Raw genomic sequence first — 17584 nt, forward strand, 5'->3', positions numbered from 1 at the left:
CAAAGCTCTGCCCCTCCCCCCCAAAAAATTGCTTCAAATTGCTTTAAACTATTGTCATTGTAGTGCGTATTTAATGTGGTGCTGCACTCTGATGTTGTAGGAGAACACATTTATTAAAAAGTCTATTTAATTGAGTAGAACGTGTTGTCTATTTAAAGTTGCGCATTTTGATGTTTTTGATGTGACGTCACATTTCTCAACCCCCCCCCCCTCGTCACACATCGTCACAAATGTCTGACCCCCCCCCCCCCCCCTAGGTGCATGACGTCATTCATGGACGGCCCCTTACACGCCTACCGAGTGGTTCATTAAAAATACAGAAATCAAGTTCGTATTTCCCTGCCGGGCTCCGAGAGAAGTGGTTTCCCCTGAACGGCTTCCAGGGCTTGACATGACGAGACGGAGAGTTGACCAACCGCCGGAGCGGCATTTTAACAAGTCCCACGAGGCTTGCGCGAACAATATCATCCACAAATAGAGGTGTTTTGGATAGCGTAAATATAAATGTGTCGTTAAACTCTCGCTCTTTTTGCCTAATGATGTCGGTTGTAATTTACCGGCGGATCGTCATACTCCAATTGTCAATGTTGTCGTGGGGTTAACTCTCCAACACAGCGGTGTGCTGAACTAGTATCCAATTGGCACGGTTCGTTTACGTCAGAAACCTTATTAATTGGCTGTGTCGGGTGGTGGCGGGTTTAACGACACATTTATTTTTACGCGATGTAACCCAACAAAAAAAAGCCTCTCATGGACCGGTACAACATTTCAGATGAGTAAAAAATGGACGAGGACATTATTAAATGGACAAACATCTGAACGTGAAACTCTCCTGAAGATGAATTCTGAGACCCGGCGAGCTTTTCCTGTTTACAATTATATTTATATTTTTGTAAAAATAATATGACTGTGTGTGTGTATATATATTGTTTGCACGTGAAAATTAGATGGATTAATGAGATTAGCAGGTGTGCATGTGCCAGGTACATTTGCTACATGGCAGTGTCATGAGGTGGGCACTCCGTGCACAGACCTCCAGCAGATCGAAGGTGTTACATTTTTACCGAAACACATTCCTGCGGAAGGAGCTGGTAGGAACGTTGGGTTGCTCGGTCAATGGCCAGGGTCAACGGCGGCGTGGTGTATTCCGCAAATATGGCCGACTGTGAGGGTGGGCACAAGCCGGCGTGAGTAGGTTAAACGTTGAGTTTTATAAGGGCACCACGGGGTGACCAGCCCCTCCCCACCCAGCCCCACCCCTCCCACCCCCCACCCAGCCCCACCCTCCCAACCCAGCCCCTCCCCGCCCTCCCCACCCAGCCCCTCCCCACCCTCCCCACCCAGCTCCTCCCCACCCAGCCCCTCCCCACCCAGCCCCTCCCTCCCCACCCAGCCCCTCCCCTCTCCATCCAGCCCCACCCCTCCCATTTTTGGATGCACGACGGACGGACGGACACAATAATCCCCTGTGGGCTGGTGTAACCAGGAGGTTCCTACCAGTATAACCAAATCCCGTGTTCGGTCTTTCTCTCCCTCCTTGCACCCCTCCACTGGACTAGGAAGCCACTGGTGCTACGGCACTATATTGAAAATTAATTTCTTTAGAACTTCTCTATTGTGTTTAGATTGTTGACCTTCCCCCGCACCTCCGATTTGCACGGTTGGCTATGTACGGTGCGAAAGAAGTTCAGCACACATACATAGCAGCCCCCCTCCTTCACCTCCTTCCGTTCCTCTATTAAAGCCTCGCCTCTCCTCCATCGCCTCCTCTCTTCCCCTTTCCACCCCTCGCCCCTCCACTCCTTCCCATCCCTCCAACTGCATCATCCCACTGTGCGTCACCGTCGTGTACGCTGCGTCACCGAGCGCCTTGAGTGAAGGCGCCCTGTGTGTATAAATATAGATTGCATGAGACGACCTATCCAAGATATCGCCTTACTGCAACACACGCCCACCCACGTCCCACTTGTTTGTCCTGCCAGAGACTAAATGACAAACGCTGAACGTGCCGCTTACTCGCAGTAAGCGATTCGCCATGCGAGTTATAAACCGGACGGAGCTATTGTCAGCATCGTCTTCACCTTGGGAGCGCCACGGTGGCTAGGAGATGTTAACTACCTCGACGGGTATACAGGAGGTCGTGGGTTCGATCCCAACCCTGACGCCTGTTCTATATTTGTAATTTGCGTGTTCTCCCCGTGGTCCCGTGGATTTTTCTCCGGGTCCTCCGTTTTTCCACTCAACATTTAAAATGAACGTCAATTTAGAGCACTTTGGCTGGTATAAATTCCCACGTGATAAGCCACTTCGTTGAGCTATTATTTGTGATGGCCACGTCGCTTGTGAAAAATATCTATATAGCTCAGTGGTCTATATAGCTTCTGCATACCAGGCAAGGTAGTTAACGTCTCGCCACCGTGGCGGTCCGGATATGAACCCAGCATCTCAACGGTACTTGCTCAGCGTTCTGACCTCTGAGCCACAGTTTCGTGAGTAACCAACATACACATCGTTCAACCGACATTATTGTGCGGCATAATAGTTGAACGATAAATCTACTGTCCTGCGCTCACAAGCTAAGGCCACTGCTGGCAGAAGGGCCTCCCCGAGCGAGAGTTCAACAGAGCCCCTCTGTGGCAGCTTCCTTGGCCTACTCTTCCAGATGCCTTGGGAGAGGTGGAACCACCCACACTTTACCCCACCACATAGCTCAGTGGGCCTTATAAATTTAAAAATAACAAAGTTCGTTTTGAGTATCATCACCACCATCGTCACCATCGACCTCACCACACCAATTCACCCTCTCTCCGATCCGCCCAACCCACCCCCGTCAGCGCGCGCTTCAGAAGCGCGCCGGGCGGACCTTCATCTCGACGGAGCGGAACGAGTACTTGCGCCCGGTGCGGTAGTCGCTCAGGATGTACCACGTGCCCCAGTAGATGCCGTCGGTGACTCGACCTCGGTAGCCCCCGCGGTGGTAGCGCCCGTTGAGGTTGGCGGCCAGGCAGGAGTCGAACCACCAGCCCGAGGCGTAGTAGGCGGCGCAGTTCCCCGCCGCGTATGCGTCGTTGTCGCGGTCGGGCGTCGAGAAGGGCCTCCCGTCGTGGTTGTAGCCGCGGCTGTAGCTGAGCGCGTTGCCCGCGTCGCCGCGGTAGCCGCGCGCCGTCAGGCGGTAGCGCTCGCGCTCGGACGCCACGTGGAAGTGCGCGTAGAGCGCGTGGCGCCGCACGCCGTGCCAGTCCTCGAGTTCCACGCGCAGCGTGAACGACGACGACTGTGACGATGGCGACGACGATTGTGACGACGACGACTGTGACGACGATGACGTAGGCGACGACGGAGAGGGTCCGTCGTCACCCGCCCGAGTCAGCTGGTGCAGCCGATCGTTGCCCAGCCAGTGCTCGCCGCCCACCTCGCCGAAGCCGCGCTTGTAGTCGGCCCACGTGCGGTTGAAGTCCCGCGAGCCGTCGCGCCGGCGCTGGAAGACGGTCCAGCCGCCGCCGTCCGTGTCCATGTCGCAGAACGCCTGCGAGCGCACGCGACGGGGGACGGGGAGACAGAGGGAGAGAGACAGGGAGAGAGACAGAGAGACAGGGAGAGAGAGAGAGACAGCGAGAGAAACAGGGAGAGAGAGAGACACGGATACCTTTGACTTTTAAAATAAATTGTATTGCTTCTAGGAAGCGTCAACGCCAACGACCAGTGACAGCGCACTCGTACGAAGCGTCGATCATCTCTGAGAGAGGGCTGTGGGAATTAGAATGCGTAGTGAAGTGCATTATATATTTACAATTGTGCAAAGGGCCCCCCCCCCTCGGCGCCCTCCCCCCCCCCCCCCCCCCCCATTTATTTTAAAAAGACACCTTCCCCCCCGGCATGATCGTAGTACGCGTGCTCCAGCTTTAGCCGTGCTTCTATGAGGGTCTTCAGCATTGCCACTGCCCCCACAGTCACGACTGTCGCCCTCCAGCCCACAGATGCACTCTCGCAGAGAGGGGTGTCCAGCCTCCTGAAGATCTGTGCTAAGAAACGGAACAGCGGGTCGAGCCGTTTGCGCTTGAGGTATTGGTGGGCGAGATCCTCTCTCGGTCCGCAAAACGCGCAGGTGTCAGGAGTTCGTGTTGAGGCTCGGCTGGCCCACACAACCGAGGGCACAGTCCAGTGCGCCAATCTCCATTGGAGGTCGCCACAGCGTTTTGCTGTGGGGCGCTTGCACGTGCCACGCCACTGGGGGCCAGCTTCCATCGATGGGGAGAAATATTCTCTCCAGGTCCTGAAAATGCGGCACTTTTACACAGTAAGTGTACAGCTCTTTTGTTGTGAGCCTCCCTCAACGAGACGTCTCTGCATCTCTTCATTTTCAAGAGCTTCCCCCTGTCCTTGCGATCGGAGGAGGCGGCGCAGGAAAGAGTAATTTGGGGGAAGGAGCGTCCTTCGCTGCCGTCCGGCATCTCCAGCTTCAATCCCAGTTTATTCAGCGTCCTCTGGGCCTCCTGCAGCAGCTTCTCCCCGGCGAGCACGGAGCGAAGTCTGGCCGCTTTGGAGAGCCCCAGAGCTGGCCGCTACCTCCGCTGGCGATTGTCCACCATGTCGCTGACCCGACTCACTCCCGCGTCAACAAACCGTAATTGGGAGAGACCATCGCCAAGAAAGAGGCCTGCAAATGACTCTCGGCAGAGGAGAACAGAAACGATGGGGCGCGAAGGATGGGTGCCCGATACCCTCACCTCGAAGGGCACCTGGGCAGACGCAGGCTGAATGGTGTAGACGCCGCTCTCCTTGATCTTCTGCTTGTAGATGTCAGCGCAGTCCTCTGGGAAGAGTCGTCCGTTCAAGGCAGCAGCCGCAGCAGCAGCAGCAGCAACATCATCCTCTGCAATGTCAAGCAAGAGATTTCACGACTTGTGCACCTGGAATCTGGGATAGCCACTGCACGTAAATGAACTGAAGATGAAACTACTAATTATTTATAATAATATAATAATATTATAATAACTATTTATAGTTTACCAAGTAAGGCCCACTTGAGCCATGTAGCTCTCTTTCAGAAATGACCTGGCCACAAACGATAGGTCAACCAAGTGGCTTAAAATTTGGGAATATATAGTAGCAGCTAAACGCATGTTTCTAAATGCGGAGGGAGAAACTGGCGGACCTGGAGAAAAAACCACGCGGCCACGGGAAGAACATACAAAGTCAGGGTCGGGATCGAAGCCACGACCTCCTGTATATCAGGCGAAGTAGTGAACATCTCGCTACCCTGACGCCTAACATCTCTTGTGCATCCGTTCTCTGACACGTGGGTCACAGCGCTCTGTGAGATTTCCAAATGGATTCGTCATCACGTGACGTGACATCGGTAGCGGGGGTGGCGGGAGGGATTACATCAATTTAAAGAAAACAGATGTGGTACCTTGAGACGAATGTATCATGGTGAGCGAATGCCAAGACCGAAACACCCCTCCAAATAAAGTGGCATCTTCCGTGGTTACCTCTGGGCAGTTATATTACCGAGCACTGATTCACGGATCGCTCCACTTTCAAGGGGGCCCCGGCAAAGTTGGACAAAAATGCATTCAAATTTTCAATTATTCCTGGCAATGTAACTTTGATACAGATCGTTACACATTGTCCATTACTTTGAGGTGTGTAATAAAGATAGCAATTACAAACTACAAATGTAACGATGAACTTTCATTTGTTTATTATGCGGTTGGTATGCAGATATTTCCCATCTCTGGCTGGCCCGGAGGGCAATTGAATGAGTTCTTAGTCTAGGTCAGTGATTCTAAACCTTTACTGCAGCCTTGCACCCCTGTAGTTCTTAATCATTAAAACATATATCATTTTAATACATACATAGGTGTGTTTGGTGAAACAAAGTTGTTGTACTTACGTGCGCGTCCTTAATGTGTGTGTTTCGATGATTTACCCTCTAAAAACAAAATCTGCCCATGTCCCGCACTCCCAAGAAAGGTTAATCTCGCACCCACAGCGGCGAACACGTCTGCCTCTCACCCACACAAATATAGAAACCCCCTCTGCTCTAAACAATACACCCCGGAATTACTGAGGCTCTAAAAACCCCGCACATCCACCAAACCTTGCAGCTCTTGAACCCGCCTCGCCTTGCAACGACTCGCAAGTCAATTCCACATGCGCGCGCTTCGGGCATCAAAAGCGACGTCGATTACCGGCTGCATGCGTCACTTCGCTGCCGGACCCTTACACCCATTCGCAATGAGACACCGACTGAACCCAAAGCAGTCATTTAGGACTCAATCAAAAGGTGGCGGGAAGTGGGTGGGGTAGTGACGGTGGTGGTGGTGGCGCATTTGCGTGTGAAATGTCAGCAGCTGCAGCAGCGGCGGTGGCGGCAGCCGCGTGTGATGGGGGGTGGGGTGGGGTGGTCGAGGATTTACCGTCCGTGGAATCTTGCTTCGAGATGTCGGGCGACAAAGGGAGGAGCCGCACGCTCGTGTCCAGGCTCTGTAGTCGTCGGCTCTCTGTACGCCGGTGAACACCCACAAAGAGTCACGTGCGCTGTCAACGTCGGTGGGGCCAAACGCCGAGCCCACGTTTGGCCCGACGGTTCCCACCGCACGCCGACGGTGTATGTGCGCGTGCGCGCGTATATATATTGAGCTTCTTCTTGTTTCTTTCGGTAAAGTCACGTAGAAGGGAAATAATAAAATAATAAAAATAAAACATAATAAAATAACTCTCACGACGTTTCGGCCACAACGCAAGCAGCCGTCCTCAGGTGAAGAACAGATCTGTCGGAAAGACAGCGTCTGAATGAACACCACCACGCTTGGCAGCGTATATTTAAGCTGGGTTGGAGGGGGAAGATATATTGAGTTTCTTTCGGCACTGTACGTAGCCAACCATGATAATTCACTGGTCAAGAAATTTTTTTTTTTCTGGCCTGGACTTTTGCAGCTGTTTTAGACTAAATTCAGGGTGCTGATTGCAAATTTGATTTCAGATTTGCTCTATCACATCTCATTTTTATGCTATCGGCATACCCCATTTTCATTGATTTTACCCGAAATTAACTCTGTCACTTATAATTGCCAGTTGTTGCGAGTCAGTGACTGCTTTAGTGTTAAAATATGGTGCTGTATTTTTAGGATAGTGTGTTTATAATATCATTTTATGTAGATATCCACATTTATTTAATATGTTTCTTCTGCAGTTTTGATTGAAAATGCAATATTTGATATATCAAAAACCTGATGTGATAGACAAAAACTGATGCCAGATTTGGAATCAGCACCCCAAAATTACCTTAAACCCGTTGGAATACCTCGTGCCAGAAAAAGTGTGTTGACCAGTGTATAATCAGAGGTGCGGTTAGCGCGCTGTGCTACGAACCCGGCGACCCGGGTTCGATTCCCGCTCATGGCCAACACTCAGTTACGATTATCTGAACCGGTCATGGGCCTTCACCTAGGTCAATTCAACCTCAAATGAGTACCTGGTGCAGTGTGTAAACATCGCCACTAGGGAGACAAAGGCGGTCGGGCGTGGTGCTGGCCACCCACCCCCTCGTGTACCGTTCCGGCCTTCATAGGTGCTGGCTAACAGCACTTGCCCCTACAGTCGGTTAAGGCTATACGGAGGATCTTTGTATTTGTCTTTGTGTGTATGTTGAACTTCTTTCGCACTGTACGTAGCCAACCGTGATAATCAGAGGTGCGGGGGAAAGGACAAGACACTAAAAGCAGTTCTAAATAAATACATTTTCAATATAGTGCCGTAGCCCCAGTGGCTTTCTAGTCAAGTGGAGGGGTGCAAGGAGGGAGAGAAAGACTGAACACGGGATTTGGTTATTCGGTCAAAAATGTACCATCAACGATCTGCTGGAGGTCTGTGCACGGAGTGCCCATTTCATGACACCGCCATGTAACAAATGCACCTGGCACATGCACACCTGCTAATCTCATTTTCACGTGTAAACAATATCTATACACACACGGTCATATTGTTTTTACAAAAATATATATAATTGTAAACAGGAAAAGCTCGCCGAGACTCAGAATTCATCTGCAGGAGAGTTTCACGTTCAGATGTTTGTACATTTTTAAAATGTCCTCGTCCAATTTTTACTCATTTGAAATGTTGTACCGGTCCGTGAGAGGCTAACATTTTTCGGGTTAGATCGCGTAAATATAAATGTGTCGTTAAACCCGCCACCACCCGACACAGCCGATTAATAAGGTTTGTCCCGTAAACGAAACGTGCCCAATTCGTTACCAGTTCAGCACACCGCTGTGTTTTCAGAGTGCACACCTCCAGTGGCTTCCTAATATCGGAAAGAAGAGCGTTCCAGACGGCCGCAGAAGTGCATCCTGAAAGTGTGTGATGCGGTGACCGCCTTTTGTTCGATGGTTTTTCATCAGCCGCTGCGAGGAAGATCGGAGTGTGCGTGATGGTTTATTATGCTCCTTTGAAGGACTGATAATAAACCTGACCTGAAACCTGAAGCGGCAGTAATACTTGGAGTTACAATAATAACACGTCACGATTTGAGTCAATATCCTGGTTATCTCACAACAGTGATACTAATAGACTGTTAAATGACACGATATTTTCTTACGATAAAGTCACGTACGTATAAACAGACAAAGTATCTGTTTCACCTGCAGAAAAATGTAAATATCCCGTTGGGAGTCTCAGCCTTTGTGGAGTAATGCTTCCAGCAGCTTTAACACGGAGGCTTTCGTGACCAATATCATCCACACTATTTGGTTATTTCGGTAATGGCACGTAGTTCGTTTTATTTTTTTTCTACCTACGTGACTTTACCGAACGAACCAAAGAGGAAGCTTCAAATCAAGATTAATATCGTCCATAATAGAGGTGTTTTTTTCAGCAGCATTGGTTTAAGCCAGGCAAAACTGTGGACAGGTTTCAACGTTCCCAGCCTCATCAGCAGTGTGACTACCAAACAAATGCTGCCCGATGTTGTTAGCTAGTCGCCTCCGATTACACATTTGGACGTAATGGCGGTGCACCGGTTCAGCATAGCACACCAGTCCTCATAAAACAGTCTAGAATCCAAATTTGATTTTAGCAAATCTGTGTGTCAGTCCATTCTAGATTTGAAGTTTTCGTGACTGCAAGGATCTATAGTCTGGTTCTTTCGGTAAAGTCACGTAGGTAAAACAATTCTAGCTGTGATTTCCACACCTGATGATGATTGCTTGTGTTGCAATCGAAACATCATGATTTAATTTAGTTATTTCTATTTTAATTTATTATTTTATTTTAATTTTATTATTATTAATATTTTTCTTTTTTAAATCCTTTATATTAAGTTCGCTTGCTTGCTTACGACCGTGCAAATCTTTCGGTCGTTTTTTAACCCACTTCCCGTGATCCAATCGAGCTGACATTTTCCATACAGACTCGTTGTGCGTGACAATTAATGTTCGTGAAAATTTTTTTCCAAAATTTTACACTTTTTAGGACAAAAATATAATATTTAATTACCAATTGCTTAATGGTGCAATGCAATCATCTGACCCATAGGTGGCAGCCATCTCAAGCCAGAGGACGAGAGGACTCTAGCCGCCACGCATATAAAGGATTTATAGTGAAAAACTTTGTTTTTACGGGTTTTACTTGTTTTCACTTGCGTGACTTTACCGAAAGAACCAAAGAGGTATGTCTGTTTGTCAGCCTTTAAGTGACTCGTGTCGCCAATGTTGACGCGATTCGAAGCTTTATTCAGTCTGCTGAGACTTGCTCAAATAAACAGGCGTCAATATTGACCGTTGATTTGGGTCCCCTTGAATTGAGGCACCGTCCAACCAAGTCCCAGGTCACGAGGAGTCAAATATTGCCTTTGGAACACGGAGCAGCCGAACGTGGTCGTGGCTGGATGCTGCCAAGCGGTGACAGACTTGGACCCTTCTTGTTCAGCCGGCTCGTGGGAACGTCTTCCGACCGCTTACGACATCACGAGAACTGATTTTGACTCACCATCACCACCACCACCACCCCCACCCCGAACTATGTTCTGACTGTGCTTGCGAATCGCGAGAAATTTTAAAAAATTATTGCGAAAATTTTTATGATATATATTTTTTACCTTTTCCCGCACACCACCGGTGTACCGCCAATACGTTCATTTATTTCATTTTTGTTTGCGTTCGGCTATTATGCGGTAGTTTTTTGCTACAACATTCTTGTCATTGACCCCCTGCCACCCCAACAATAGTGTCACTTTTTTTTTACAAACCGTGCAATGTACCCGTACCAACGTATCGATCACATTCCGACCGACTGAGTTAAGTAGCTGTTTTTAGAAGCGACCTGGCCGCAAACGATAGCACGACCGAGTGGCTGATCGTCACGTGCAAGTGTACAGCGGCTAAAACACTCTGAACGCGTGACGTTGATTCTAAATGTGAAGGGGGAAAACCGGAGGACCCGGAGAAAAACGCACGCGACCACGGGGAGAGAGAGAGAGAGAGACACGCAAATTACCAATACACAGCAGGCATCAGGGTCGGGATCTAACCATCGACCTCCAGTACACCAGGCGAGGTAGTTAACATCTCCTAGCCACCGTGATGATGAGAGAGAGACACGCAAACTCCCAAGACACAACAGGCGTCAGGGTTGGGACCTAACCCACGACCTCCGGTATACCTGGCGAGGTAGTTAACATCTCCTCGCCACCACGGCGCCCCGAAGACACTGCACGTGAATATCTTCATCCATTGGTGGATTGACAATGGCTGGACTTTATTTAACGTTACCTCGTCGCATTGAGATCGTCAGTTTGTTCATTAACGTGAAGGAATGGGAGCAATGCAGCTTAATGGAATTGACTATTGAGGACTGCTGCTTTTTTGATTAAACACCCTCCACACCTGCACTGACTGAGTGTCCCTCGCTCCCTCCTCTCTCACTCTGTTTGCTCCACCTGGTGCTGAGGATTCGGAGATAAGAGTCAGTGGTGCGTGCTGTTTACACGTCACCTCGGCGCTAGATCGTAAATGTTACCGTTTCTTTTCTCCAGGTGTTCTCATCTCAGCTTGAGCTGTGCAATGCTGATCGCCTCCCGAGCACCACACACTCGTGTGTGTGTGTCACTCTGTGTGTGTGTGTCACTGTGTGTGTGTGTGTGTGTCACTGTGTGTGTGTGTCACTGTGTGTGTGTCACTCTGTGTGTGTGTGTCACTCTGTGTGTGTCACTGTGTGTATGTGTGTGTGTCACTGTGTGTGTGTGTATGTGTGTGTGTCACTGTGTGTGTGTGTCACTGTGTGTGTGTCACTCTGTGTGTGTGTGTCACTCTGTGTGTGTCACTGTGTGTATGTGTGTGTGTCACTGTGTGTGTGTGTCACTCTGTGTGTGTCACTGTGTGTGTGTCACTCTGTGTGTGTGTCACTCTGTGTGTGTGTCACTGTGTGTGTATGTGTGTGTGTCACTGTGTGTGTGTGTGTCACTCTGTGTGTGTGTCACTCTGTGTGTGTGTGTCACTGTGTGTGTGTCACTGTGGGTATGTGTGTGTCACTGTGTGTGTGTGTCACTCTGTGTGTGTGTCACTGTGTGTGTGTCACAGTGTGTGTGTGTCACTGTGTATGTGTATGTGTGCGTCACTCGTGTGTGTGTGTGTGTGTGGGGAGCGATAGTGTAGCGGTTCGCGCGCTGCTCTATGAACCTGGGGGGGTCCTTGATTGGTGTGTGTGTCACTCTGTGTGTGTGTGTTAAACTTCTTTCGTGTTCTAACTTTAGGTTTGCACTCGCTGAATCGTTAAAACGAGCAATTACGGTGCACGTAAACCTGCAGGGAAAACACACACCCACATTCGTTAATTTACTAAACTATGTTTTATTTTTTACCAGAAAAGACACACTGAGATGTTTAGCTCTTTTTTCAGGAGCGACCAGGCGACAAATGATAGTTCAACGAAGTGGCTTATCACGTGGAAATGAATCGCAGCCAAATACAGGGTGTTTCAAAAAGATGTGAACACTTCCGAGAATTTGCAACACCACAAGAGATGTGCCTCCGGGCTCTGGAGACCACCTGGAGAAGATTCCAGGCATTTGTTGACAACGATATTGAACAAGTGGAGACTATTTGACTTTTTGAAGCTATTAACATCACATTTGTTATCATGTTACAGTATATTGTCCGTTATTTTCCCATTAAAAACGATAGTCCCATGTAAGTGTTAACATTTATTCGAAGCATCCTGTACTCTAAACGCACTTCGATTCTGAATATGGAGCGAAAAACCGGAGGACCTGGAGAAAAATCCACGCGACAAACGGAGAGAGAGAGAGAGAACGAACATTCAAACTCCAAATATACAGGCGTCAAGGTCGGGATCGAACCCATGAACCTCCTGCATATCAGAAAAGGTAGTCAACATCTGCACCACCGTGGCACCCCATCCCTTCCAACCACCGCTCACGCCACGTCAATGGCGTGAGTGGGTTTGACTCACACGAAAGGCCAGGATGCAAAAACCAACCGTACCGAGTCTGATCTGCTGGGTGGCATCCCCGCAGCTCCAGTCGCACGCGGCCACCAAACGAAGGAGCAGGCTCGCCACGGCGCTCATCCTCCTGTCGAGAGACGCGAGCGCCTCCTTGGTGGCCTCTCCCGCGCGCCGGAGCCTGGGCTCTTCGCCAGACGCCGCCGACTCCAGCGAGTTGAGACGCTCCGCCAGCCGCGACGTGCCCTGCCTGATCCCCTTGCTCAGCACCGCCACGTCCAGCTGCAGCTCCTGCAGCTGCCCCGTGAGCGCGCCGAGCGACAGAGACCGCGGCTCGTCCGCCTGCGCTGCCACGGGCTCCAGATTGGAGAGGCCCTCAAGTTGCTGCTGAAGCTGCTGGTGGTCGTGGTCGCTCGCGCCCGCTTGCCCCAGAACGTCGCCCGGGACCATCGGGTTTTTCTTCGACATCCGCGCGGAGTCTTGAGAGTCGTGCGCGGGCAGCTGAACGGAGAGCACTCGGCACGGCGGCGATGACATCGGCTGCAGGAGTTGCCACAGCAGCAGCAGGAGGAGGAGAGAAGGCGGGCGCGCGACGGCATCCATGGCGGGAGCTGTCCCCCGTGCCGCCGAGACTCGCTGGCGGACGATTTCACGGTCGGGCGGTCCGTCGACGACGCAGAAACAAACACACGGTTGAGTGCGCAGCGGCCAGTTGGGCTGGAATTTATTTTCCACAAAAAGGGGAGGTCGTGTAAACACGGGGCCGGCCCTTTGTTGCTTCAGAGAGAGAGAGGGGGGGCAGCACAGGTTATCCTCCCCGAAATTGCCTTCCTCTGCCACCTGCACCCTTTTGTTCTTCTTCTTGACGACGAATGGCACCGAGCCATGGCTCAATAGAGTAATTTTGGTGACGCTCCACATCGCGCGGTGCGGTGCAAAGCGTCACTAAAATGCGCACCTTGCCTGGCGCTGAGACCGTGCCCGTGTAACAAACAAAAAAGCCGTCACGATCGTTAAATTGGAGCTGAGATGCTCTCGATTCGTGAATACCACCGCGCGGAGGTGAGGCAAAGAATGGATTTTGTTGCACAGTTATTGTTGTGTTCCTTAGCCCAATATGTCCTTGCGGTCTTTTGTTGGTGTTGTTTTACAGTCACGGCTTTAATGCCCAGCGCATCGCGACTTGTGCCGGGCTGCTGTAGAATTAATGGGTGTGACTACAAAAATGCGCACACGCCTCGGCTTTACTTGACGGGACTTCCCTTGCGAACGGCGAAAGATCCAGGGCGTGCTTAAAAAAAAAAATTCAAAAAAACCACGTGAACGAATTCTTGAGACCACCGCGGCTATAATTGTCGGTGAATTGAGCTTCGGGTTTTGTTTTCTTTCTCTCTCTCTCTCGTCTTTCTTCCTTCCTCTTCGGTTCTTCCTCGAGGCGAACATCAAAGCGACGCGCCAAGTGTAGCCATGTGTTTGCATCTCTTCCGCGCCACCGCACGCCCGTGTAATTTCATCGCAACTTGTGGCCACCATTATGGACCCAACCGTGGGCCACATCTAAACGGACGCGCACAGAGTGGAACCCATTTTTTTTCTTTAGTTTGAGGAATTGGACAACAACAAAAAAATCTACGGTAATGGTGGTAATCTGATAGGTAATTGCAGCCAGCCTCTTAACCCTGCGAGATTGCTGTGATTGCACCGGCTATTACGAGGCATTGCTACTCCTTGTTGGCGCACGCGCTGGCGAGACAAACACCCGTGGGTGGAATTTGGGGAAACGTGCCATCGCTTTGGGCCCTCCTGGAAGACAAACCGAGTTGAAATGCAAGCGAAGCTCCCCTGAGTCAATTCTGCTATTTACTGTTGGCAAACAAAAGAACGCAACGTAAGACAAATGGCATTGTCTTTGTTGGGTGGTCGATGGAAATTACCGCCAGGTGCATGCCTACCGCGGGCCGAAGGGCCCTCGACTAGAAGGTGCATCGGCCTACTCTTCCACGCCGCCCAGATGCCTTGGAAGTGTAAGAGCACCCGTGATGTAGACACCGCAATGCGGCTCGCAGATTGATTGTGGTTCACGCGTTTACTCGACGTAAAATATTCTAAAATGCGTTCGGCTCACGAGCGAATCGCACCGATTGTGCCCGATCTCATCACCTCCTGGAAGGTAAGCAGGATTTTGAGCATGGTTACTATTAAAACTGTTAAAGTAGGGGTTGTTTTTTTACCAGGTAAAGGCCAGCTGAGCGATTCAGCTCTTGATCAGAAGCAGCGACTTGGCTATCACAAAGCATAGCCCAACGAAGTGGCCTATCATGTGGAAATGTATAACAGACAAATACTCTAAACGCATATTTCTAAATGTGGAGGGAAGACACTGAGGACCCGCAGAAAAGAAAAAAAAATCACGCGGCCACGTGTTTTGCACATGCAAACTACTTGAATGCCAACTGTTACAGAAAAGAACCAAAGAACTGTTACAGACTTGGGCCGTGAAATATCCCAGAGATAGGCAGTACAGAAAAGGATTCTTAAACCTAACTCCACGGAGCTTGTGGGTGTTACCGTCTCGCCTGAGATGGGTTTCTTCCGTCTCCTCCCACGTTGCACCCACACGCTAATGGCGCTGGCCAAAAGTCCCAAAGCCCTCCTGAAAAACAAGTCTTGAGAATGTTCGAAACTTTGCCGGGTAACTAGAGAACATTATATATTTCGATTGTTATTATTTCAATTTGCAAAAGAAAATGTAACCCCGTGAAATGTACTGTGCGTCGAAATTCATTATGAAAGTGTATTTGATTCATTCGCATGAAGATAATATTAATCACACTGTCAATCGACTACTGGATAACAGCCTTCACAAACTGTAATAATCATGGGCTTTGTTAGACCATACTTCACCACGTTGGTCAGTGCGGCTTCGTGAACGGGTGGGAGTACAGGACCGCTTCAGTTATCACTCGCCACTGATTTGTTAGCTGTAGCCGGGAGTCGAACTCCGGATATGCGAGTCACAGGTATTGCGCAACCACTTGCCCAGACTCTAGAATTGTATATTCGTGATGCCTCTGATGTCCACTGGTGGGCGACACGTGCTGTGCGGCGGGTCGAACTCCTTTGAACCGACCCGATTTCACGAATTTCACGAGAACTGCGAACCGGCCCCAACCCGCACCAATAATTATTATTTTCTTCTTGGTTCTTTCGGTAAAGTCACGTAGAATGGAAATAATAAAATAATAAAAATAAAACATAATAAAATAATTGTCACGACGTTTCGGCCACAATGCAAGCAGCCGTCCTCAGGTGGAGAGCAGGTCTGTCGAGAAGACAGTCTTTTTAATTATTTTATTATTTCCATTCTACGTGACTTTACCGAAAGAACCAAGAAGATGAATTCCTGCAGTCACGAAAGCTTTAAATCGAAAAAAAAATTGTTTGTTCCGATAACGTACGTCTACGTTTGGGTGATGCGTTTTCCTCGCAGCGTCAAAGCTACTCACTCACGTTATATCTAAAAAGGTCTCCGCTCCTAAATGCAAATTCTGGAAACCATTCAACCACATATGGCACGTATTACCGCCTCCGCTTATTGTACATAGTCGCTGTTTACGTGTATCTATTTGTATCGATGTGTCACTACGTGTATGTGTGTATGTACCGTTAGCGCACTGCACTGCGAACCCGGCGACCCGAGTAGCGATTCCCACCCATTAGGCCAACATCGGTGGTGAATATCTGAACTGGACTTGGGCATCCCCTAGGTCGACTCAGCCTTAAACATCTACCTGGTGTTATATGTAAACGTGGTTTCTAGCCACCCAACCCCTTAGTGTCTTGTGCCGGTATTAATAGATGCTCGCTAACAGCACTTGCCTCAACAGTCTGTGAAGGTGTGAATATGTATTATTAAATATGAAGTGATTTTTTTCTCTTCTCGAAATCAGAATATGTATTTATACTGCAGGAATCCGATGAGCTACGACGCTCTTCTGTTCACAGGTGTTCCCCGCGGGTGTGTTCTCATGAAACGTCTGCGCAGCGAAGGTGACGCGCCCGTGCCACGTGACTCCATCGGTGACGAGCTCCACCATCCTGTCCCCGTCTCTCACTCTCGTTGTGTCAACGCGATGTTCCTGCCCGCGCTGAACACCAACGGCGTGACCCGCGATGAACGCAAAGCCTTGTGCAGACGTCTTCAGGACAGACCGGTGTCCCAGTGACGACATTCTCAGCTCAGGGTGTGCGCCAATCGGTCAGGCGGGGCTTCAATATTTGATTTGTCTCGCACGGTCGTAGCCAGAGGCTATTGCGTATCGCGGCTTCGCTTGCCCTGATCGCATCGTCGTTACGCTCGCGGTCTGGAACTTTTAACGCTGTAAGGGGCGCTCCGTCTTCGCAAAAATCCAGCCACGACAGCTCCGTTGTGCATTTTACATCCTTGCAATATTAGGTTACTGCTCTGATTAAATGAAAATAAAAGGTGGAACGTAAATGAAGGCATTTTCATTAAAAAAAAAATATTCAACCGCGTTTTAAACGTCTGTTGTTCTTTTTACACTGTTGTTGAAAGCATACCTCGTGGCCCTACATGTTAAATACCTCGTGGTGGTTATCAAGGGGGGCACGACTCGTAGCTTAGGCCACCAAGGGGAGGGAGGGTCAGGCCACCCCCTGCCTGCCCCACGCTCGCTTCGCCACTGGGACAGAGCCACTCACCCGAGCCGACCGGACATCGGGGTCACGCCCGGCGGTCCGCTATGCACGACTCTTACTTTAGAGCGCTATTGCCCCAGCACCCCGAGTTTCCATGGTGGAAGATTTGAGAGTTATTCGCCTTATTTCAATAAACGTTGCACCATCTGTATTCCCACGGGTTGAACTCGTTCTCCGTGTCTCCGCCATGGAATAGTTCTCTCCTTACTGCCACCCACTATTGGTATCAAGACAACTCCAGCACACGCTCGTCAACAACACTGTGGCCTTAAAAGGAAATAGTACATTACTAAGTGACGTTTCAGGCAATGAGCCTCCGTTACAGCAAATAGAGAAGTCGTAGATTTGGCCTCATTGATCATGCTTCTCCAATTCAGCACCACCAATCGATGTGCTTACCGTC

At 49.8% G+C, this 17584-nt stretch overlaps 1 protein-coding gene across 1 annotated transcript; it reads right to left on the reverse strand.

Moving 5' to 3' along the window:
* Positions 1 to 1789: 1789 nt before the first annotated feature.
* On the reverse strand, positions 1790 to 13603 carry LOC144729952 (uncharacterized). Its single transcript, XM_078610381.1, has 5 exons — positions 12504 to 13603; positions 6423 to 6506; positions 4567 to 4873; positions 3976 to 4084; positions 1790 to 3526 (listed from the first exon to the last, which is right to left on the reverse strand). The coding sequence occupies exons 1-5, from the start codon at positions 13381 to 13383 to the stop codon at positions 2843 to 2845; spliced, it is 2064 nt and encodes a 687-aa protein (XP_078466507.1). The 5' UTR covers positions 13384 to 13603; the 3' UTR covers positions 1790 to 2842.
* Positions 13604 to 17584: the final 3981 nt, after the last annotated feature.

Source organism: Lampetra planeri, chromosome 34, assembly GCF_965212315.1.
Source record: "Lampetra planeri chromosome 34, kcLamPlan1.2.h2, whole genome shotgun sequence".
In the NCBI taxonomy this organism is placed as follows: Eukaryota; Metazoa; Chordata; class Hyperoartia; order Petromyzontiformes; family Petromyzontidae; genus Lampetra; species Lampetra planeri.